At 44.4% G+C, this 24,532-nt stretch overlaps 1 protein-coding gene across 8 annotated transcripts in view; it reads left to right on the forward strand.

Moving 5' to 3' along the window:
• Window positions 1-24,532, forward strand: part of HIVEP3 (HIVEP zinc finger 3) — a 461,199-nt gene that overhangs the window by 421,604 nt on the left and 15,063 nt on the right. For all 8 annotated transcript variants that reach the window (XM_030539428.1, XM_030539427.1, XM_030539430.1 and 5 more), the window contains 2 exons: window positions 5,262-5,437; window positions 16,037-16,135. In XM_030539428.1, coding sequence (XP_030395288.1) covers window positions 5,262-5,437; window positions 16,037-16,135 — 275 coding nt within the window. The remainder of the gene's footprint in view (window positions 1-5,261; window positions 5,438-16,036; window positions 16,136-24,532) is intronic.

A 24,532-nucleotide genomic window follows, 5' to 3' on the forward strand; every position in this document is an offset into this window, starting at 1 on the left:
ATATCCGCCTCAACCACTGACTTGCTGGGCCCTATTTCCCACCTTGTAAAACTGGGATTATAAAAGGAGATAATGAGGCTTGCTTGGTTATGAACTGATTTGAGCTCCTAGTTGACTGCTGTCTGGAAATGCCATGAAATATATTTCTTAATGTTTATGGTAATACTTAGCAATACATTTATTAAAGATCTGGAAATGGGGTTAATCAGGAGGCAAAATTTGCAGATGACACAACATTAAATAGGTTAGTCAAGACCAAAGAAAACTGTGAGCAACTTCAGAGGAGCAAAAGTCAGGTTAATGGGCAACATGATGAGAAGTGGAGTGCAGTGCTGAGAAATGCTTAGTAGGGCATATTGGAGGCAATAATTTGAACTACTCATTCACCTTACTGGGTTACCTGAGCATCATTGTGGGCAACTCAGTGATGATCTCTGCTCAGTCTGCAGTAACATTCAGAAAACAAACAAAATGAAAGGTAACAAATTCAAAACTGATAAAGGAAGTACTATTTCACCCAGTGCACAATTATTCTGTGGAACTCATTGCCACAAAACATCACGAAGACCAAAAGGCTTAGCAGTATTAAAAAAGGAATTACACTTTTATATGGCTAACAAACACATCCAGATCTAAAATAGTAAATATTACAAATTAAACAAGAAATGCAAAAGGGTTATAAATCCTCATGCTTTAAGGTAGCAGCCAATCTCCAAGAGGGTTAAGAGGAAACTTTCTCTGCACGCAGATTATCCCATAACTGCCCATTGCAGGATTTCTAGCAGCTTTCCTTGAAACATCTCGGGCCTATGTTATGCTGGAGGTCAGAGGAGATGGTCATAATGGTCCTTCTGGTGTTAAAATCTATGAGTCTGGCACTTCACTACTGCTGAAAGGATACTGGCCTAGGTGTCCCAGCTATGGCAATTTCTGTGTTCGGAATCATATCTGTATGTGAATTCTAATGTGCATGTTTCTCAAGCAAAGCGTACTTTCTAAAATGCAATAATCAGCTCATCCTTCATCTTTCATTTTGTTGCTTTAAAGGGGCCCTTTCCAAGATTAGACTGGCCAAACAATGGTCATTTAGCCTCACAGGTTTCAAATCCTTTCAATATGGTGTGGAAACCATGGCACCATCGGAGATTTAAGTTGCTTACTGTAGGATTATGAGTTCCAAAGCGCTCTGGAAAAGAAGCACAAACTTGCTGACACAAACTTAAACTGTGAGTAGTGGAGGAGTCTGGTTACAGTAAATGCTATGGAGCAGGAAGGTCCCTTGTTGAGGGTTAAACCCTTAAGTGAAGTGGTCTGTCATTGATTTGTCTGTTTGATGCAAATTATGTGAACATAGACCCACAAAGAAAGGCAGCAGTAGCCTCCTAATGTAATTACCTCCATAAACATGTCACTCTCTCGGTAGCAGTTACAGGGCATTTTCAGCAACCATCTCCGGTTTTATGGCATTTTATTTGGATTGGTTGGTTTTGGTTTTGTTTAGCTTGTTTCATGTTCTCTGTTTCTCTGGCCCCTGTCAGGACGTACTAAATGAGCGAGACAGGAAGCCCTTCCTCCTAGGTAGACTCAGCCTCAGTGAGTATCAGATAAGCTGCAGTGTCTAATTTCAGATCAAATTGTGTGTCACTTTTTCCAGGAGAAGTCAGCCACTGATATCATTCACGAGGCTAGCAAAGGGGCTGCTGGACAGAAAGGAGTTACTCAAACAGATCTATGTGAGAGCGTAATTAAGGATAACACAAGTACATGGCTGATAAAGGAGCAATTTTGGTTTTGAATTGGCAGTATGATGTATTACACAGAATAATGACAGAAAGAATTGAATAGCAGGAGGGAGCATGGAAAATGTTTAAAGCAGGGGATGGGGAATCCGGACTCCCAGCTCTTCCACTGAAACACCGAGTGAATGAACAAGAGCCACTGGACAGCTTTGTCTGTTGCTTTTCGATGCCTTAGTTTGGGGTTATGTAAAAGGACAGATTTATTAAACCTCTTATACGGATCTGAAACATGGATGTTGCTTAAACAGGAGGCTGGAGGCATTTCATATGCATTGTCAGCAGCCACTACTGGACATAAGATGGTTTGATTTTATCAGCAATAGGGATGTGTTATTGAGAACTGGTCTTGAGAAGATTAAAGTTGTCATCAGTCACCACTGGCTGGCACTTTTTGGTCATGTAGTCTCCCGTCACAGATAAAGTCCTCTCACCTGAAGCTCTGAAGATCAGAGTTGAGGTCAGGAGGAAACATTGCCCAGCTACAGACAGGCAGTGTTCACATGGTCATCCGGGATTAATTTGACGGCACCAGGTCAGTAATAAACCTGTGCAGCTTTTAGATGTCTGAAATAAAGTCATACAATTTGGCCATTGACATTTGGTGCGACGGACCCTCGCTGTCTCAGCATGTTGTTAGTTTTAGGTATCTAACTGGAGACTCTTAGGTATGCTGGGCACCCAAAATTAGTAGATACTCTCCAGATACTGACTTTATCTAGGCCAATGCTCAGTATCCCTAGCAAAATAGCTGAAGTATACTGATTGCCCTAATATCTTCAGCGTTGCCTTTGTAAGTAGATGACATTACCTCAGTAGTCTTTATCCTAGCGGTATCTCAGATACACCTATAATATCATGGTATCATTCATTGCTTATAAAAGAATCTGTAAAGATGTAGTGGCACACGATGTGCCTGTGTCACAGGGAAGTAGTGAGAATATCAGTAAATGTTCATAAGGTGCTGCTATTTAAAAGCATGTTGGATGGCAACCCCTCCTCAACCCCGTTTTGAAGAAGCAACCGTGACATTTCCAAGTATCCCCAATCTTCCCCACTTCCTGTCAAAAAAAAAAATTAGGAGATTATTGATTATCATGAAACCATGTGTTTGACAATGTTTCAGTGTACTGCAGAGCTCCTTCTAAGGGGAAAGGATGCGGGACTGATAGAATTACTCTGTCGTGACTTGAAAAGACATTCTGCTTTATGCTGAGAAACTTCACTGCTTACCATTTTCTTACTGCTAACTTTTAGATGACTGCCCCTGGGAGTACTGGTATTCTCAATATATGAGGCTAGACTGGATTTTCTGTGGACACCCATTTTTTCTCTTGCTTCCTCTGTTTTTGTTCCCTGGGTCTACCTAAGGCTGGGTCTACTCTGAAATTGCTATAGCAACACAACTGCAGAGCTTCAGTTACACCGCTGTAGCACTTCAGCGTAGATATTCACAACGGCAACAGGAGGGGGTTCTCCTTTCAATGTAGTTAATCCACTTCTACAACAGGCGGTAGCTGGATTGAGAGAAGAATTCTTCTGTCACCTAGTGCTGTGTACATGGAGGGTTATATTGGCTTTACTATGTGTCTCAAAGGTGTGATTTTTCACATTCCCTGGGTGACGTAGCTCAGTCCACCTAACTTTTTAGTGTAAACCTGTCCCTAAGTGCTTGTCTACATGGGGACATCCAGGAAACTTAATTCAAATTAAATAAGGGTGTGAATTTGAAGTGGATTAGTTAAACTGCGTTGTGTGAACACACTTATTCAGAATTAAAGTGGCCTTAATTTGGTTAATTTCAAAGTGAATTAAACTAAACCAAATTAAGGCCACTTGAATTCTGAATAACAGCATTCACATAGACGTTTAATGTGGTTTAGCTAATCCACTTCTAAAGTCACACCTTTTGTTAATTTGGATTAATTTTCCTGAACCTCCCCATGTAGACAAGCCCTAAATTACTTCTGTGGCCACTCATTGGTGTATCTGAGCATCTCACTGTCTTTTAAACATAGTTATGCTCAGAACTCTCCTATGAGGTAGGGAAGTATTGTTATCCCCATTTTACAAGTGAAAAGTGGAGCCAGGAAAGACTACGTGATTTATCCGAGATCTCACAGGAAGTCTCTAGCAGTGCAGGGAATTAAACCTAGGTCTCGTGAGTTCACAGATAGCACCCTAGCCACTGAACCAACATTGTCAGACTGCTTCAGTACTCAGCTTTGAATTCCTCTGGGTTTCTATAGTACCTATATTTTGTAAGGTTAATCACACCTTCATTTATCTAAGCACCCAAGCTACTCATGACAAAGTAGCTCCATGCTGCCATTCCTACTCCATTCCTCTTCAGTGCTGATGTCATTTTCCCCTTTGTAGTTTTGACATTAGTCTTTGTTGACCAAGATATTAAAAAATGATTAGTCGTTCGGGGTGATTCAATCTGTGGGTTCCCCGCTTGAGACTCTTTAAGGAGCCCTGATTTTCAGAGAGTGGATGTTCTGCATATCCTGAAAATGAGACCTCTTCAATGTGCCTCAATGAGACACCCAAAAATTGAGGCACCCAAAATCACTAGTCACTTTTAAAATCTTGGTCTATTATTATTGTATTTATCTGATGAGATCAATTTGATGTTTCTCTGTTCTTCTTCCATTTGCTGAACTGCAAGAGGCAGATGACTTCTATAACTCGCACAAATATTGCTCATACCCACCTCACAATAACTGTCCTGTTGTGCTAATGGGTGGACTGAAGGTACATCACTTTGTAATAAGACGGAAGGATGTACAGTCTAATACTTTCAGGCAAACATTGTTCCTCACTCTGAGCCAGTGGGGAAGGAACGTGGGGCCTTGAAGCCTAATTTCCTGCGCTAGCACAATGTGTTACAGAATTCGATTTTTCTTGTCTCTGATATATTTTGGATAGGTTTTGTCCCCAAATCCCAGCTAGAATTTATCTGAGATATAGCTGATCATCAAAGAGAAGCTATTTTAGGTGGTATAGTAGCAAGTCATGCATATTTTTGGATAGGTCTGAAGAAGCGGCTGACAGCGATACATCTGACAGTTTTCAGGAAGATGAGATTGTGAGGCAAATAACTAGATTATGGTCAACTCCCCCAGTTTGCCTGGGTTTGTGAGTGGGGAGGGCACTAGGAAGTTCAGATCACCCTGTAGCTCTGTCAGATATTTTGCTAATTGCCTCAAAGGACATGAGGGAAGGGCAGCTGTAGATTATTAAACCTTATTCCAGGGGGAGAGGCGTTTGACTCAAATGGGCTTAAGAGCTGGAACATATTTTGTGTTTAGCCTAATTATTCATAGCTGGTGACTCTGGGTAAATTGCTAGTTCAGCCTTTCGGCTCTGGTGTCAATAACGTGCTGAATTAATTTAGGAACGTTACTACTTCTTTTGAGGTGGGAATCTTTTTTTTTTTATCATGACACCTGTTGCTCATAGGTACAAATCAAACGAAGAGTATGTGTATGTGCGAGGCCGCGGAAGAGGGAAGTATGTATGTGAGGAATGTGGAATTCGCTGCAAGAAACCCAGCATGCTGAAGAAACACATTCGCACGCACACAGACGTCAGGCCATACGTCTGCAAGTACTGTAACTTTGCATTTAAAACCAAAGGTAAGAGACAGTCAGCTCCTAGCTCCTCTTCTTAGTGTATTGACTTACTGATCAAACCTACATGGGGGCACTAGTGACAGGGAAGGAAGGGCCTTCCTTGATTCTGGAAAACCCTAGGATTTGGTGGGGTTGCGGCAAGCGAAATCTGTAATTGGCTGGAATTGTATGAACTGAACAATGCTGCATTATGCTGGCATGCATCCTGCTGAGTCACTGCAGAAAGCAATAGCCTCGCTGAAGAGTTCACGTGCAGCATAGCAGCTGTGCTATGATCCAGTCTGTGTTTCTAAAGAAAAAAGTCCTGAAGCCTGTTTCAATAGTGACTGAAGACCATTGCAAATGATTTAATTGAACAGCATCTGGCTGTGTAGGGAAACAGCTTCGATTTGGGGTTCAAACACAGTCTCGTCACTTGGTTGATAATCTCTGGGTGGCTCTTCATGCTAGTGCTCTCAAAGATAATATTTGTGTTGTGTATTATCATCTTTCCCCCTTGCATGTGGCCGCAGCAGAATATGCATCATCTCAAATCAGTTCTTCCCAGAAGACCATGCTTTCTAACAGGAAGCTTGCTATTGATGCACATGAGGACTGGCAACATTTCCCACCCCTAACACACCCATCGCTAACCTTCCCCAGCAAACACACCCATCAATGTCTTAATTCACATGATCAGTTGTAATGTGGAGTCATCCATCATGTGTGCTCTGGGAAAGTGACAGCACAGGAATGTTCCACCAGATGTGTAAAAATCCCCAGCTCAACAGCTTCACCGTGTGACTGGAAGCAATGCAAGCACACACAGTAAAATTCTCAATGGGCCTAAGTGACTTAGGTGCTTAAATACCATGAAATGCCAATGGGTTGTAGGCCCTTTAATCATTTAAGTGCTTTTGAACATTTTACCCATAACTACCTCTTCTGAAAGAGTTAGTAAATTTTGCATGGGTTCTGCTTCTTTAATTGTGGCAGGAGAGAACAATCGGTGACCTTTGAAAGCCATTGTAAATATTTGTATAATCACATTGTAAATAACCCAGAAAACTGGACCATCCTTGTAAGAAATCCCCACACTTGTCAACCAAGCAATGTTTGGGACACAATCAAGCACAGTTAACTGATTACGCAAATGGGCTCTCTGCTCCAGGGGGCACTTGATTCATCCAATCCTCTAATATTGAAATAGGCTGAGTGGACAATACCCAGTGCTGGTGGCTTTGCTTGTCCACTCAGCTGAAGATAGTAGGTTGGTAATCACTGGAAATGTGGTAGCACTGGGGAAATAATGAATTTGAAGCTAAATTCTCCTTTCAATGCACATAGCAGATCTGAGTTCCTGCTTTCCCCGTGTCCCTGGAGCTCCCAGGTTTATCTTCAGATTCATTTCTCCTTCTTTTTTCTACTATTCATTGTCTTGTTTCTCTTTTCCTCTTGCTTTGTTCCTCTCCTCTGGAGATGGGAGAAGTCTCTTTAGCTGCTTTCATTTCTTGCCTCCTACTTAATTTCTGTTAGGCTATTTGTTTGTTATGCTGGAATCAAACCATCGTTCTTACCGTCTCTACAGCTGCTTTCTCTTCCCACAACTATGCCATCCTGAAACATAGAAGCCTTCAGTATACATTATGACAGTGGACTTTTTGAAAGGGGCTGTCACCTAAAAGGTCTTTCCCCCTTCAAAAAAACCTCTTCAGCTTCAGCAAGAAACTATTGAGAGGGAGGACGTCAGCATTGAGGAAAACAAATGCTAGGGTGTAAGGGAAAAACTATTGTATCTCCCTTCAGTTACATGAATGCATAGATCATAAATTGGAGTGGTCAGAACTGTTGTGGATCTGCATGCTTGTGAAATGTAGTTCGTGTTGATAACTTCAAAATTGCTTGAAAATTGATTCCTTGCTGGAAGTAGGGTACAGTGAGAAAGCTGGGTATGTAAAATGGACATCTTTTTATTCAGTATAACTGCTCCCTATGCAACTCTGAGTCACAGCTGCTTGCTTTACTGATTCAGACATGCAGAATTCAACACAATTACAGGAGAGACTGTAACATGGACTAGCAACATGATAATTGGCTAAACTACATTTGAGGAATCTTTGTGACTGGTGACAAGTCCAAGGCACAAAGTACCCAGCTTGACTCTCAGATCCCAGAGGGATTTCGAGGACTGGTGATTACAAAGCTCATCTTTAATACTTCTAAACTGAGTGCATTTGGGTAATGATTTCACAAATAACCTCTCTGTTCCTTGGTGTGGTTTTGTAACTGCAATTAATTGTAGGGTGCAAGCTACCTGGATACACCTGCAAAAATGCAGGCTGAGTAGAAGCCCTTTTAAAAATCAGTTCTCTAGGTGTACTTTTAACCTTCAGTATAAAACACAAGTGGGGTATCTATAGAGCTGTCTTCAATTCAGCTATTGTAGGTCTCCTCAGCATGATCCAATGCTCTAAACATTCAAGTAGGCTCAAGGCATTTCAAGTTCACTTATTTTTATAAGGATCACTGGCTTGCTAAAAATCCTATTTAAAAAAAGCACAGCTTTATCTGTGTTACAGAAATTAGTAGCAATTATTCAGAGTGGAACACTTATTAATATGCTTTTCACTATTTATCCACATTTGTTTACCTTCTGCATTTCTTTCAGTGTGAACAATGCTGTAATATCTGGGTGACAAAACCTGCAGGGAACTGTTTTTCTGGCAACTGTCGATCCAAACTGGATCCTGGTTTACACGTATGAGGTCTAATCAGGAGCCTGATAAACACACTAAGACCTTCAACATGTATGCCTAGGCAAGAATATGGAGTAGTAGAGGCTGCCCTAGATCTATCATCCGCTTTTAGAACATTGAGACAGAGTCTGAAGGCCAGACCAAGTCCAGACGTTCAGTGCCTCAATGGTTGTAGCTTCTGCCAGAGAACAACAGCTTAGAATTGCTGCTGACTGCCTAGCGCCCCGGTTAGGGTGCGTTTCTGTTAGGGTGATGTCCCTTACTATTACTCCAACCAAGAAATACCCACAGGGCAGTGGGGGCTAGAGTTTTGAAAGGCACCTTATAGTCACCGTACTCTGAAGGGTGGTTCTGGGTGTGATCATAAACTACATCTGACTGGAGGGTCTGGTGGCAACATGATGGGGCTACTGGTGGCAGGGTAGCTCCTATAAAATACCACAATGCTGCAACCTTCAGAGAAATGTTTATTAGTTTAAGAAAATAATCTTGGAGGTTTTATTTTTTAATTCTTAAACATTTTGTTTGAAAATATGGGCTGTAAAGGTTTATTGCAGAAAGCCAAACTTCTGGATCAAATTTAAATGTGTGCCTTTTAATATGATTCCTTTACCTACAGTCTTATGGGCAGCTGGTATCACTGTATTAACAGTCCCCAAATAAAAGCATTGCCAAGGCCTTTGTGGAGGTTAACAGGCTTCTTGCCAGGCAGCAGATGAGAAGAAATTGATCTCAAATGGTTATCTGTCTTGGGAGGCTGACGTAAGGCTTTTCCTCTGACTACTGGTTTTCTGATGGGTTTGGAGGATGGGGGAGCTACAACTGTGTTCTTCTTGTCACCTCTATCAAAACCCCATCTTTGTTAGGCTAGGAACTGCCCCCTTGTTCACCTTTTGACTTTTGATCTTTTCTAGGTCATAGATTAGTGTTGGATCTTTAATTTTTGCCCAGTACAGATAGAATTCCATTCCATGCCTATTTTTTGCTCTTGTTCACCAATCACATTAGCCTCTCACATTCTGACTGGCTGAGCTTCCTAAACTGTCTGAATAAACTACATTGAACAACTTACTGTGGTCCATGCCACTACATTTGCCTACTTCTATCGTGATTACAAGGGACAAAGACATTTCTATTAAAGTAAAATCTGCTCAGGTCTCGGACCTATTGGAAGATATTAATTTGATAGTCTAGTCCAGTCACAGTTTCCAGATACCAGACTACTTCATGTCCTGAGACATATTATTCCTTTAATTAATTACACTGCAATTCCTTAAATGAGAGTGTGACAGTTATTGAACATATTAATATATTAAATGCAATAAAACAAATTAAATGCAACGTTATGGTTGTACAGTTTATTATTACTGGGCCAGCAGACTCAATTGTATGCTAGGCCTGTTTCAGAAACTACAGAATCAGTCCAGCTGGCTAAAAGCTCTGGAAGAATTAACTGGTATTATAATAGATATATAGATTGAAAAGATGTCATAACGCCTTTATGTGCTGAGGCATTTTCTAAACATCTGGAAAAAAGGTTTAGAAAGTGATCAAGCCATTTCAGAATGTTCTCAGACAAGCCTTCAATACCAGTGGTGCTGGAACAGTTTTTATGGTGGGGGTGCTGAAGATAGAAATCATGTAGATGGGTTGTTATTTCTACTTCAAGCCAGAGGTGCAGCAGCACCCCCAGCACCCTAGTTGCAGCACCTACCCCTTTCCCCCCCACAGTAATTCACCAAGTTCCGTTGATGTGAAGATAAAAAATAATCTTCAGGAAATGTCTCTATATTCTGTAGTGCAATTGGCAGTGGCATTGGAAATGAGCAAATATCCCAACAGTCCATGAATGAATTTCAGTAGCATGTCATCAGTGAGAGACTGTTTTGTAGACTGAGAAATGGGCAGAAAACACTGGTATGAAGGAGAATAGCAGAACAAGAAATAATGTCTAGCAGTTAAAGCCAGACACATTCAAATGAGAGACAAGGCACATGTTTTTAACTATAATGGTATTTAACCATTGGAACAAACTACCCAGGCAAGTGATGGATTCTCCATCTCTTGAAGTCTTCAGATCACGACTGAATGCCTCCCGGGAACATATGTTTTTGCTGGGCTTAGTACAGGAGTAACTGGATGAAATTCTATAGCCTGTGTTATATACGAGGCCAGTCTAGATAATCCAATGGTCCCTTCTGGCCTGAAAATCTATGAATATGTACAATTTTTTAGTCTCTAAGATGCCACAAGTACTTCTCATTCTTTTTTTTATTATTAATAATAATAATAATAATAATTTTTTTAAAGAAAATGTAATTCTCGTCTAGATACAGTGGTATAAAATAGACTGTTCCTTTTCTTGTATTCCCAGTGAGTGAAATTCACCTCTGTGCAGAGACTAGATCAAGGCCAATTCATCACAAGTGCCACTAAAGTCCTTTTCTGAGGGCTACATGGGGTTTAGGTGGTATACAGGCTTATTGATGATCCTCTGCATAGAGGTGGATCTCATTCTTCGTCTGTAAAAAGGGAGTCCTGCTGCTGCTGGCTGTAGCAGTGTTGTTGTGATGTTCCTTGTACACTCTCTTCAGTAATGTTAAAATAATCTAAAGTCCAGGGGAAGTGGTTATGATTCCTGTTGCAGTTTCACCTTGGCTTTGCACACTCAGCATTTTTCATGGTGCACGTTTAACAAAAGAAGGAGAAATGTGACATAGGTGCAGTGTGACCAAGTAACAGTTGCTCTAGGACTCTTAACTTTTCCATTACCTACTTTTTGTTTTAATTCTGCAACCTGACTGGGACATTCATGAAGTTTACTGAATTTAATTTCCCTGATGGATTTTAAAGAAATGGCTTCCAACCCCTCTAAACTGCTTTAAGGATTTGAGGAGGCACAAGTGTTCTGTCTTAAGGCAGCACAAGCACTTGAGCTGCTTTACATCCTAAATAAGACCCTATAACAGCACAAGAGCTAACAGTATACAATGACATTTAGGCATTTCTGAAAGCACATGTGCAGAATAGCTCTATATTGGGATTGCTCTGTCAGACTCAGATTTAGCAAGATTTTGCTGCTTGAACATTTTCAGTGGTTTATTATTTTATTTGGAGCTGGCCAATTTATTTCCAACCTAAGAATACTGTTGAGAAAACTCCTCACTGTGGACAACTTACCTGCCTAATTTTCAGCGTAATCATTATACTATCCAATATAAATATATTTCTCTATCTCTCTCTATCTCATGCCCACGCCTTCATATTTATTTTTTCGTTCTTTCCAAGGAAGCCCTGGTAAGTTGAATCAGTTAGTAGCCAGTGCTTGGCTAGGCACCAAATAGCTGTGAATCCCTCCTCCTGTGGTTCTTTCTCAGCTTTTACTTAGTCATTACTCAGGCAATCACCTGTTGATTTCAGTGTGCATTTGCCTGAGTAAGGACATCGGAATTTGATTCTTCTAGCGTTAGTTAAGGGGGTCTAAAAACACCAACAAATTTCCAGAACAACTTTGAAAAACAAAGTCATATTATTCTGCCAGTTGCTCTGAAAATAATGGTCCAGTTTCTCATTAGTGTAAATGGGCATAGCTCTGTTGATATGCATGGAGCCATGCTAATTTACTCTAGCTGGGCCAGTGAGGGACATCCACATTTTGTCACATGACAGGAGAAATCTTTCTCTTCTGTTCCCCATCCTCTCCAGGCTCCTAGTTCAGACTTCTGGCTATAAGAAAGTATTTTTCAAGGAATGAAGTAGCACCGTTACGATATGGCAGCATTGTACCTACTAACATCTGATAAGCCAAACAGGAAGAACTGCCTTCCCACACCTGCTACTGAATAGGGACGGGATTTTGCATCCTGTCCACCTCAACATATTCAGAAACAAATCAATTAAATGAGGCCCTTTTGACTTTCCCTCCAAGGGCTATGTGTTGAGAAATTGATGCTGGAATTGCACTTGCCGAAGCTGCACACACACTTCAATTGCAAGTGCATGCCACATAACTGTGCACACACATTGCCCATTTCTTGCACAAATGTGGGATTTGCACACACATTTTTGCAGGCGCAGTGTGTGAAAATATGGTCCTGTCTGACAAAAGGAGGATGAAGTGACTGAAAAGAAAGGGAAGAAGAAAAGAAGAAGGAAACACAGCATGTAAAACGCTACTTTGGTTCATTTCTATATGATGCGAAGTTGATTTTTTTTGTCAGTATAAAAAGAGTCTTAGCACTGGCCAGATAGGGTCCTGGTGCTCAGTACAACTCCCAGTCTAAGGTCAGCTCACATTGTAAAGCTTTGGCTGCATAGCTATGTCAGTCAGGCTGTATGAGAAAAATATACCTCCTAGCTGACATACCTATGCAGCAAAATCTCTAGTGTAGACACAGCTAGGCTCACAGAAAAGCTTCTGTCAGCACATCTGACTTTCACGGAAGTGTTACTGTGCTGGCAGAAGATGTCCCTCTGTCAGAATAGGTTACATCTGCTGACATAACTCTGCTAGCAAATATCAGAGGGGTAGCTGTGTTAGTCTGGATCTGTAAAAGCAGCAAAAAATTCTGTGCCACCTTACAGACTAACAAATGTATTGGAGTGTGAACTTTTGTGGGTGAATGCCCACTTCATCGGATGCATGTCGTGGAAATTTCCAGAGGCAGGTATATATATGCAAGCATGAATCAGGCTAGAGATAATGAGGTTAGTTCAATCAGGGAGGATGAGGCCCTCTTCTAGCAGTTTCTCCTCCCTTGGTGTTCACACCTCAACTGCTAGAAGAGGGTCTCATCCTCCCTGATTGAACTAACCTCGTTATCTCTAGCCTGATTCTGGCCTGCATATATATACCTGCCTCTGGAAATTTCCACAACATGCATCCGACGAAGTGGATATTCACCCACGAAAGCTCACGCTCCAATACATTTGTTAGTCTGTAAGGTGCCACAGAACTCTTTGCCACTCTGCCAGCAAAGTGTTTGTGATGTAGACAAGGCCTTAGTGGCACCTCTGGCTTGTCATCGTATTGTGCGTGGCTGAATGGGGATATGGCTTTTACATTGCTCCAAGGCAGTTGCCTCCAGCCGATCAAGGAAGAGGGCTTCTGCAGAGTCCTCTTCAGCTAGATGCGTGTTGCCTGGGGTGGAACTGGATTAAAAACAGGTAAAATAAGATGGTGAGGCCAATGCTGCGGGCTGTAGAAGAGACACCTTGGGTGCTGTGTGATCCCTAAAAACAGCAAAGAGAAACGTCTCTGACTGAACTATGAATAGCTGTATATCTCTGTCAGCACTTCCAAGGGTGATTTTCAAATGGGATAAGCACCTGCTCTGGCTCTATGACCAGCTATGAGACCAACGCAGGGGTAGGCAGAGTGCAGCCTACAGACCAGATTTCAATCTGAGAAGTGGTTTCTCTCCATGGATCCTGTCTCCCTTGGCTGCATCTCCGTATTAAAGCTAGAGAGACTGCACTCTGCTCCATCTGATGCGAATGCAGTGCAGCTCCTGGCTAACAGTCATTGCGACTCTTCATTGGACAAAGATCAAGGTCTCTGTAGTACAGCGTATGCACCACAGGGAATCATTTTGTGAGCCAGTGAGGGGAGCATGGTAGGAGGGAAAAGACCAGCTGGCCTCTTTAGTCTAGCTCTTCCTCCCAGCCCATGGTTAGCGTTGCAGTAGAATTCCCGGGGTACCTCAATCTGCAGCATAACTCACAAACCTCTGAACACACAGTACATTTAAGCTGCTTCATTTCCTGTGTAAAGTCTCACCAGAAGGAATCAGATTAGGGTTATTGCGATGGTAATTGAGCATAGATGGGTCATTTGTGTCAGCTGGGGTGAGCTGCAGTAATTTACTGAAGGTAGCAGCAGGGTTTCATTTACTGAGGAGTGTTGTCACTGTTGACATTTTGTTATAATTAGTTGGAATGGGTCAAATTACACAATCTCTTCTTATCCTGAACTCCAAGTCCTTGGCATTGCAGGCTCTGGCCAGCAGGAAAGCCTGTGCCATGTCATCTTGTTATGATGAAGTTAGAGAGCTCAGCTAGATACGATTGAGTCATGCTGGGAACTCACCGACGGTTGAAGGACTTGCAGCAAGGGCATACATTTCTTCTTCTTATCAAGTTTCAGAGTAGCAGCCGTGTTAGTCTGTATCCGCAAAAAGAACAGGAGTCCTTGTGGCACCTTAGAGACTAACAAATATATTTCAGCATGAGCTTTCGTGGGCTACAGCCCACTTCTTCGGATGCATAGAATGGAACACACAGACAGAAAATATTTATATATACAGAGAACATGAAAAGGTTTGCTCAGTCCACAGAGGAGAGAGGAGAAGGGAGAAGGGTAAAGAAGAGAAAAGAGGGACAATTTTCTTCTTTACTCCTCCCATCATTTCTCTTGCTCTTCTCTTCTTTCCCAAATCCATGTTCCACACACCCCTAGATTTCCCTTTTCTATAAGTAGGAATAAAAACTGCTCCATTAGCCTGATGGGAGAGACAGTTGTGGTTTTTGGAGAATTATAGAAAATAGTTACAGAAAAGACCTATAGGGCCATCTACTCCATTCCTTTGCCATTCTTTTGTAGCTGTGCCTACATCATATCTTGTAGCACTTTCTCCAGGCTTGTTATAAATGGGACCATGCCCCTGCAGAGGATACCCTACAGCCCAACAGATCACACTGTTCACTTCTCCTGGTATTCAGCCTCAATATACTTTTTCTTAATCATATTTCTCACTACTAAGTACCAGTGCAAAAATGGTTTAGCACTTTAGTCTGTGAAGTGTCATGTTTTGGGGTAAGTGGCTCCTTGCTTGGCCGCTCAGCACATGCCAGAACATCCCAGCAGCCCTCCCAGCTGAGACACTTGGGGGTCATATGAGAAGTGTTCACCTTTCTTTACTGCTCAGCTTCTTCTCAGGCAGTTTCAGCACATGCGCATCTCTCTGCTTTACAGTTCTCATATTCCTTGTCAGTTAATCAGTTACCTTGGCTAATTATTCGAGCTGATGGGAAATCTTCTAACAAAGCAGTTTTCCATTGGAAAATGCTGACTTGATGGAAGCGAGGTGTTCCACTCGAACAGGTTGATTTGTTGAAATTTTCAGTGGAAAGCAGCAGCTAGGCAGGCTGTCCTGTATGGTTTCCTGCCAGCTCGCGATATTCCTGCTGGGCTGCCCAGCTCCCTGGGATCCTTTGCTTCCAGCAACCCCTCTTGACATTTTTTTTTTCCTGAATGGAAATTCTGTTTCCCAGGCAGCTCTGCTATTACTTACAGTTGTATCCAAATGTTAAATCACAGGCAGACAAAGCCCAACATACTTCAGCTGGGTTTTTTTACTCTTGTTTTTTTCCTTCAGCTTCCTCCCAGAACCCGTTTTCTTGTCTCCGCCCCTCCTTGGTCCCTGTTAATGGTGCTGCCTGCTATGTGCTGGGACCAGCTCAGATGGGTTGTTGGGCTGAGCTGTTATACTAAGGGATCACCTGTCCTTTCCTATTTTTCCTGCTCCTTTTTGGTGCTGTAACTTTGCAGCAGTGTGCATGCTGGGGAGTATCCGTACAAAGTATGTGCCCTCCAGGTGTTCTAGGTTGCATGATGGCCCTGTTACTCTGAAGTCTCAGGTTTGGCACCTCCTCTCTCTCATCCCAGCCAGCAGCGAAGCAATTAAACAGAAAATCTATCCTTGTGCTGCAGGCTGGCTGACTGCCTGGGATAAAGGCTTCTGCCGAGAGAGCACCTTAAACTGAACCCGCAGCTAGGTCTAAGTGAAGTTGTCAGCTTGTTCCTCATCCCCTTGCCAGGGGAAAGACACAGACTATTGATCAAGGTGTGTGTTCTGTTTCCTTTCAGGGAATCTGACTAAACATATGAAGTCAAAGGCCCACAGCAAAAAATGTCAGGAGATGGGCGTGTTGGTGTCTTCACTGGTGGAGCTGGAAGTTGAAGAAGGTACAGATCCTCTAAACCGTGGGGCTCTCCCACTGCTGCTTGGAAAACGCATGGTATTTAGGTAGCAGAATGTCCATTCACATGAATGGAGCGTCCAGGTGCTCCAGGTACCCTGGGCACTGCTGGAAGGGAGCTTTGGCTGACCAGACCTGATTCGGCTGCAGTGCCGTGCTGGGGGGAAACTCTTCATGGGGGAAGAGGGCGTAGATTGTCCCACATCTGCCTGTGGGAGTGGGGTTTGTGCCTTTCTTGGAACTATGTGGTGCTAGCCACAGTCAGAGACAGGGCACAGGCATAGATGAACACTGATTCAGTATTCTGCTTCCTATGCTCATTGGAAGTGAGTACTGAGTCAGTGCCGCAGAACAGTGTCTGTGCACACTGTGGGGCTATACAAGTGAGATAGTGCAAGGGGGCACTTGGCTGCTGCAAAGTCAATCTCTTGGATGAGACATAAATAAATGTCCTGCTCTCTGGCCATGTAAGACCCTCCAATGCTTTTCAGAAGAGCAGAGGTGTTAAGGAGCAGTAGCCTGGCTGACTTGTGACGGGTTCCCCCAGGTACTACCTGGAACTGGGGTACCACTGAGCCCCCTGGCCCACCAGCCTGGCTCCCTCTCACACTATACTGCTGTGACAAGCTGCAAAGCCCTCCAAGCTTGCATTTTCACCAGCATTCACACAGGTAGGGACACACCCAGCTGCAGTTATATGCAGGCTCTCTAGCCACCAGCCTTCCAGCCTAGGACCCCAGAACAGCACTGTCCTGCCCTGGTCAAATCTGGTCAGATTGTAGGTTTAACACCCAGTCTGCTGCTCCCTCAGTGTGATGAGAACAATACACACTTGTGGTAACCAAGCTGAGATTTTCCTCAGACACCTCAGTCAAACACACACTGGTTTGGATTAAAACGTAAAATAAGTTTATTAACTACAAAAAGATTGTAAGGGATAGCAAACAGATCAAAGCAGCTTACCTAGTAAATATACAAAAATGCAAAATGATCTTAACATACTAGATAGGTAGGATATGAATTAGCAAATTCTCACCCTGAGTGATAAACAGGCTGGCAGATTCTTAAGGCACAAGTTGCCTTTGCTTTGCATCTTGAGTTTCCCAGGTTTTCATGCACAGGCTAGAAATCCCTTTAGCCTAGGACCATCATTTCCCCCAGTTCACTCTTTGTTCCTCAGGTGATTTCAGGTGTGCTGCTGTAGGGAAAGTGAAGTACCATCATGATGACATTTCCCCCTTTTATATCTTTTTCCCACTACTGGAAAGCTCTTTTGCTGTGACCTGGGCCAAACAGTTCCCATTGTGTAGTGCTGTCTCTGAGAGGTTTCTACTGTACACAGTTCCTGGGGTAATCCTGGTGCTTGTGTGCATTTCCTGAGTAAGCTATTAACATTGTTTGGTCTTTTTACTGTTGTACCTAAAAGGCTGCTTGTGGGTGTTTTCAGTCTCACAAGATGTTTCAGTAGCACATACATAGCCAAACTTCATAACTTCACATACAACGAAAGCACGTACAATCCAATGAGATATTAATGTCTAGCAGATCGAGACTTTTAGAAAGTTACCTCACAAGGCGCACTTTGTACAAAACATATCCTAATTATATGACAATAGTGAATAAGGGGGTGCGAGGGTGTCACAACTTTAAATTCCCCTCACAACTTCAGCTGGCTAGAGCATTCTGCACTGCTAAACAGATGCTGCTCTGCTCATGGGCCGTGGAGTGCAAGGCCAGAAGGTTTGCCCAGATCAAAGTGTGACCTCCTGTAGCTGCATCGTGCTACTGGGTGAAGTGACTCCTGTGAATATAGCATGTGAAGCCTGACATGAGAACCTTTGTGAGATGCACTCTTTAAATATCCAATCATACAGTCCAGATTATCCCTTCCTCATGGAAGGGGCTCCAGGGGAGGAAATCTCCATGAGTATCCCCTTGCCCACATCATCCCATCAGGGGCATCGATTTTGCTCCAGTGGAAAAGCATGTGTGGCCTACCTCCAAATCTGAAGTCCCCCCGGGATTCATGCTGGCTGTGACCCCTGGTGACCCACATGTAGCATGGTTCCCACAGCCTCCTTGTGACTACCCCCATGAGCCTCCAAGGAAAAAATACAGCCTAGGGCTTTGTTCAGGTGAATCCCCAGGGTGAGGGAGGGAGCATGATGAGCATGTCCTGATCCCACCACCAGCTGACCCTGTTCTCCTGTGTAGCCTACACATCCTCTTCAAGGTCAGGGTGAGAGGGGGTGAGTGCCCCGGAGGTGGGCGATTCCTCTTATTGCAGAGGAGATGGAGATTTGCATGCAGGGAGAGGGTCCCTTCCATGTGTGTATCCAGGAGTCACAATCTGAGCCAGTAATGACAGCATCTAGGGCATCTCTCATCAGTGAAGCAGACAATCAGAAAGTACTTAAAACTTCATGGTGTTGTCAGATATCAGCTGGGTTACTCTGTAAATTTAAAAAATCTATTTACCCTCAATCCTGTGCTTAGTTCTTTCTCCTATGTGCACACACACAACCTGTGTAAAGGGCCTGTGAATTCAAGAGCCTCTCATGTTCCTCTGAACCACCTAAGCTTCGTTAGTACAGCAGCATCTTCCTTGTTCCATGGTCTGTAGCTGAGTTTCACTGACATCGGCCCAGTAAGTGGGTTTCTTCCCTGTGTGTCTGAGGAGCATCAGAGCAGCGGGCTGCAGCCCTGAAAACTACGGCCTTCTGTTTGAAGCATGAGTAGGGCTACAGATTTATCTTGGTGATGAAAATGTCACAGATACTGTGAGGTTTGCCAGGGACTTCTCTTTGTGTCCCTGATTTTAATAAACTCACCTCGCAGCAGCAGCAGCTCTTGTTCCTGAGACCGGGCCCAGCTCCCCACTCTGGGTGTTGTGACCTGGCACGTGGGGTCACAACGCCGCTCATTCAGATTTGGCCCGGACACCCCTCCGTCATGACAGAAGGGTGTATGTGCCAAACCTGAGTGTCCTGGAGAGGGAGCTGGGTCCAGACTGAGGGACAGGAGCCATAGCTGCAGGTGAGTGTGGGCTCATTCTCCATCACCCCCTATGGGGGCAGCACCCAACCCCTCCTGAGGACCTGCCTAGTATAGGACCCATCCATCCAGGCCCCCCAGAGGTAGGACCCACCTCTCCAGGGCCTCCCACTCCCTGGGGGTAGGACTGAACTCCCCCAGGCTCCCCAGAGGTAGGACCCACCTCTCCAGGGCCTCCCACCCCCTGGGGGCAGGACCTAATTCCCCCAGGCCTCCCAGAGGTAGGACCCACCTCTCCAGGGCCTCCCACCCCCTGGGGGCAGGACCCAACTCCCCCATCCCCGCAGGCCTCCAACCGCTCAGGGGCAGGTGTATCCTCCTGCCCACTGTAAATGGCGCTCCCATGGCTTTACACACCGTTTCCCCCTAAACCCTTTTACTACCTGTACTGTGACAGCTCTGAAATGATCTCCAAGAGGGGAGCAATAAGTCTAACGTATACTTAGCTGTGTGAGCTGACGAGGGATATTTTACCCAAGTGATGGAGGCTGAGCTCTGACAGCTGCTGAGAGTTAGATTACGAGCTCTTTGGGAGCCGTTAGATGTTTTTATGATTGTTTTTCCGTTTCCTTTAGTGAGGCTCTCGATATCCTGGGCTGGAGGCTCAGTGCAAGGATGAGTGTGAGGAAGCCTTCAGGGATGGCAGATGTCTCGGAGAGCTGGTGGGACTTTGGGATTGTTGTCAGTGGGTCATTTGTATAGACATTAAATATATTTTAAGTATAGAGGGGGCGGGAATCATACCCATCTCCCTTTCACTGTGGGGTCTGCCCCGATGGAGCACAGAGCTTCAGTACAGTCTGCTAGGTCAGCATGAGGTTCTCCATTCACAGGGCTTTGCAGAGCTGATGGGACACCGCTGACCTCTTCCTGCTGCCCACCCACTAACTTCCATCAGCAGAGCAGCTCTTGCCACTGCGTTTAGCATTTCTTCTTCCCCTTCTAATGCCCCCTCCCAGCCTGAGCCAGTCTGATTCCCCCGGCCTGGCCACAGCCCACAAGGGTTTGTTGACAATGGCTTAACATGAGCCTTACAAAACACACGGTGCTACTGTTATTTTTACTAAGCCCTGGTCAACTGAGCAAGCCCTGGAGATGTTGCCGTGAGCTAGTGGAATGTTAACTCCGCAGGAACAACAAATAATGCTTATCCCCACTGAGCTCCCCAAAAGTCAAGTCCCTCAGAAGCTTTATTGGGAAGAGGGTGGGTTCCCGGGGCACAGAGAGTGTCACATGCGATGCTTCCCATTTCATAGGTAACGAACAGGCACTGAGCACATTTCTCCACAAGTCTGTGTTGGAGACAGGAGTTGTTCCCTGAAGATAGAGCCTTGCGGTCTACCCCCGTTCCTGCTTTGTGTGGCGTGTCCCACTCATAGAATCATAGGGTCATCTAGTCCAACCCCTTGAACATACCCACATGGTTTAAAGTTCTGGAAAGGCTGCAGCTATTTGCAATGTACGTCTCATGAATGTGAAGGCTATAGCTCTCCTTTAGGTAACCTAGGTAGGTAACCCTTGCAGGTAACCCATCCTTAGGCCATGTCTACACAGGGACACTCAGGAAAGTTATGGCGAATCAACTCAAGGCGTGTAAGTTAAAGACCATTAAAAGCCCATTCAGGAGTAAAGTGGCCTTAGCTGGCTGTAACTTAATCCTCCTCCTCCTGCCACACGTCCCTCCCTCCATGTATTTCTAGAATGCCAGTCACCAGACTATCCAGGTGCCCTTCCCCAAGCACCCCCTTTACAGCTTGCTGAGTCACTTCCCTAAACGAGCAGAGTTCAGTTTGCAGCAGGCTCATGGTGGCCAATACTTTACTTTACTGTCAGGCCTGGAAATTTACTCAAAGTCAGAAGCTGTCGCTGGAAGATCTAGAAATTGAACCCTCTGGGGAACCCAGTCTTCACAAAGGCACCACATGAATTTTAATTAGGGTTGCCAACTTGGTAATATTTAAAAACCAGATACTCCAGCCAGCGTGCCAGAACCTCCCCTGCCCCACCTGTTCCCCCCCAAGGCCCTGCCCCTCTCCTTCCACAAGGCTCCGCCCCATCCACTCCTCTTTTCCCCTCTCCCCCATCACCCCCCGCCCGGGTCAGGAGGGGTCTCACCTGCTTTGCCAGGGCTGTGAGCTGCAGCCGTCTGACGCAGGTATGAGTCAGCCCCGGCTGAGTAGGGGCTGGAGCAAGTGATGACCCGTCACCTCCCCACACCTGCAGTAACTGGACTTCGGGTGTTTGGGCACCAGGCCACTCTCATCCTTGCATGGATGTGGGCTGAAGTCTTCTGTGTTTGGTGAAGTTACCATTTTAATAAGGCCCTGGATTGAATTTACACCAGTGTGAATTCCACTGGCTCCCGTGATATTTTAGAGCAGAAGTAGGCCCATCCTGAGGAATCTGCTAACAGTGATGATAATACATACTGTACAATGGTTTAAATTCATGTCTGCTCATTTTTAAACTAGCACTCAGGATACCACATTCACGTCTCTGTATGTTCATGGGGAACTGGTTGACTTTGTTAAATTGTCACTGTACAGATATTTTCATGGGGCAAACGTTTAGTGCAGAGGAGTCCAGCTCTGTAGGATGTGGCTCAAAGCTCTGCACAGACCTTCATGAATCACAGCACCCTTGAGAGTAGGCATGTCCATGACCTTCACCAGGCCACACAGAAAGAAGGCATCACAATTAGGATTAAGGGTTCCTAACTCCGCATCCCATGCACAAGGCACTCAACCATTCTACACCTTGTGTGCCAGACTCTGATCCCAGTTACGCAGGTGTAAATCCACTGTAACTCCACTAGTTTCAGTGGGTTGACACGGGGGTACCAAGGATCAGATTCGGTCTCTACATACACAGAAGACTCAATTCCCCAGGGATCACCAGTTTCGCCTGTGGTTGGAGACCTACGTCCAGGCAGACAAGTGGCAAGCAGTGAGGGGAGGGAGCATTTTAAGAGGTTTTTTGAGAGAATCATTTTAATAAATGTGATGAGGTTAGTTAATGTGGTTTAAAGTGAAACAAAGCCCTGTTACTCCTAAGGAGGGAAGCTGCTGGTTCCCCCCCGTACCAAGGTGGTCTATAGGCAGAGGAAACACAATGGCTTTTTATTCCCTTGCTGCTGGTGCAGGTTACATTGCCGAAACGGATGCTTTTCTTTCCTTTAAATCTGACTATGCTTTAGGCTTTTGTCCTGCTCTTAAAAGCAGCCTTTCGTTCATGCTGAGGCATTCTTTGTTTGGTGGGGGCTTTGCCAGAGTTCAGAGTGGGGGGAGCAGGTCCAGGAAAAAAAACCTAGTCTAGGATTTTAAAGATTATCCCAGGGGAAAAGTGTTAGTGCGGGGTTAGCCTGCGGAAGTCTGCTCCAGTGTCAGGTTGCTGGAGGTCTCCTTCAGTCTGTTAACTCACTTAGAATAATTGATTAGCTGATGGCTTCTTAAAATCTCCCGCTGCTGTTATACTACCTGTAGGTGATTCTTACTCAGATCCAAGTCTGATAGCAGAGCAGACAGTTGCTACTGAAATTTTGGTTGCATGACACTCTGAAAGCACAAGGATTATTTTAAACCTTTTCATTATAGTAAATTAGAACTAATGAATCATATTAATTGTGTGAAGCTTTTAAAAACCTGCAAATCAGAAATCCTATTTGTGCAGCAGATAATTCTAGTCTGCAAAGGCCAGAACTGCGAGAGCTCAATTCAGTGATTCAAGGGAATGCTTTCAGTAATTATTTCATTCAGTCATTCATTGCCCCGATCATAGAGGGTTAATAGTAATGTATTGTGAGCAGCACAGTGTGGGGGCTGTTCTGAAGGCTGCAAGCTGAAAGGACTATTCTGCTTAGGAAAAGGAACGTGCTAAGCAGATGAGAAGGCTGCATTTGTCTCCGCCTTTTTTAAAAAAAATACCATTAAACCAAAAACCCTGCTAAAAATCTGCCTTTCCCCCAGAGGTCACCTGGGAGAATGCTTAGCAGACGTTTGGAGTGAGTGTCAGCTTGGAGGCCTCTTCTCCCCTCATTAAATCATGTATCCATGCCTGTTTGTGAATGAGCACACAGTTCCTGGACACCTGCTAAGCTCAGCGAGAGAAAGGACCTGCCTAGACTCAGGAAAGCACAGGGGTAGGAATCCATTAGCTTTCCAAATGGAATCCTCCTCCATTTATTGATGTTGGCTGCACTGCTGCTGGCTGGAATGTGGAGCTGTCTGGGCGTTATTGCATTATGCAGACAATCCATGTAATTTTAGAATTACAAAAAATATACAGTCTCCGCTTCCTTCCATGTGTGTTTGTGTAAAGGGGACAGGGAAAGAATGTGTAAAGGTGAAAATGGGAAGGCTTGGTGTCCGAACAACTCGGGGGATTTTTCCTTTGGTAAAAGCAAACAATTCCTGGGCTTTTGCCTAAGTTTAACGCATTCTGCATCTTGACTAAAGAGACCCGAGGCTCAGAAATGCAGAATCTAGCATCCTTGCAAAGGGCTAGGAAATCATGTACAATCCTGTAAGTGCTGGGAGGTGGACAGATAGATGGAAGAGGGTTTGAGAGAGGAGGAAGGATGCAGAGAAGTCTTAACACTTGCCTCCACATGAAATTTAAAGATCATAGCTCCATCCCACATCCCAGATTTTCTCACAATCATGTAGCTGCCATTGCTGGCAGGGCAGCGAGTCAGAAAGAGCATTTTTCTGTGTAGTCAGAGACTGTCTTTCTCTTCTCTTAGAGGGAGATCAGCACAGAACCATTCAAGGGCTGGGCCATCCAATTGCCCATCCATTTCCAGTTGCAATGAGCTATTCTAGGAAGACTCTCTGCACGCTCTTTGCCATCTATTCCTAAAGCTGGCTGTGTTTATTTCTGGTCTGTGAGTTTGTTTCTATTTATGGGATGGAGAAATAGAGGACTTTTCCTCTTACATAAAAGGAGACTCTGGGTCCGATCCTCTGCTCTTTCACACTAATTTTACCCTGGTGTAATTCCACTGAATTCAGTCGAGCAATACAGAGTGGCAAATCAAGCCCATATACTCTAGGTGTCCACTGATATGGGTCACTGCCCAGACCATTGTCATAAAATGCCCTTCCAGCTTTTCCCTCTGCCATTCTCTGGCCCGCTGAGTTCAGAGGATCAAATTTCTCTTGTGAAACGCTCTGGCCTTTGGCTGAGTTTGAAACTTTCTTTCTGCACAGTGGGAACATGTCAGGGGGGCACAGCAAAATCCACTTGGGCTCCCCCAAATTTCACTCATTCAGATAGTTCCTGTGTGGCAAATGTGGACTACTCCACCACATGGAAATGGATTAGCTTCACC

This window comes from Gopherus evgoodei, chromosome 20 (assembly GCF_007399415.2).
Source record: "Gopherus evgoodei ecotype Sinaloan lineage chromosome 20, rGopEvg1_v1.p, whole genome shotgun sequence".
In the NCBI taxonomy this organism is placed as follows: domain Eukaryota; kingdom Metazoa; phylum Chordata; order Testudines; family Testudinidae; genus Gopherus; species Gopherus evgoodei.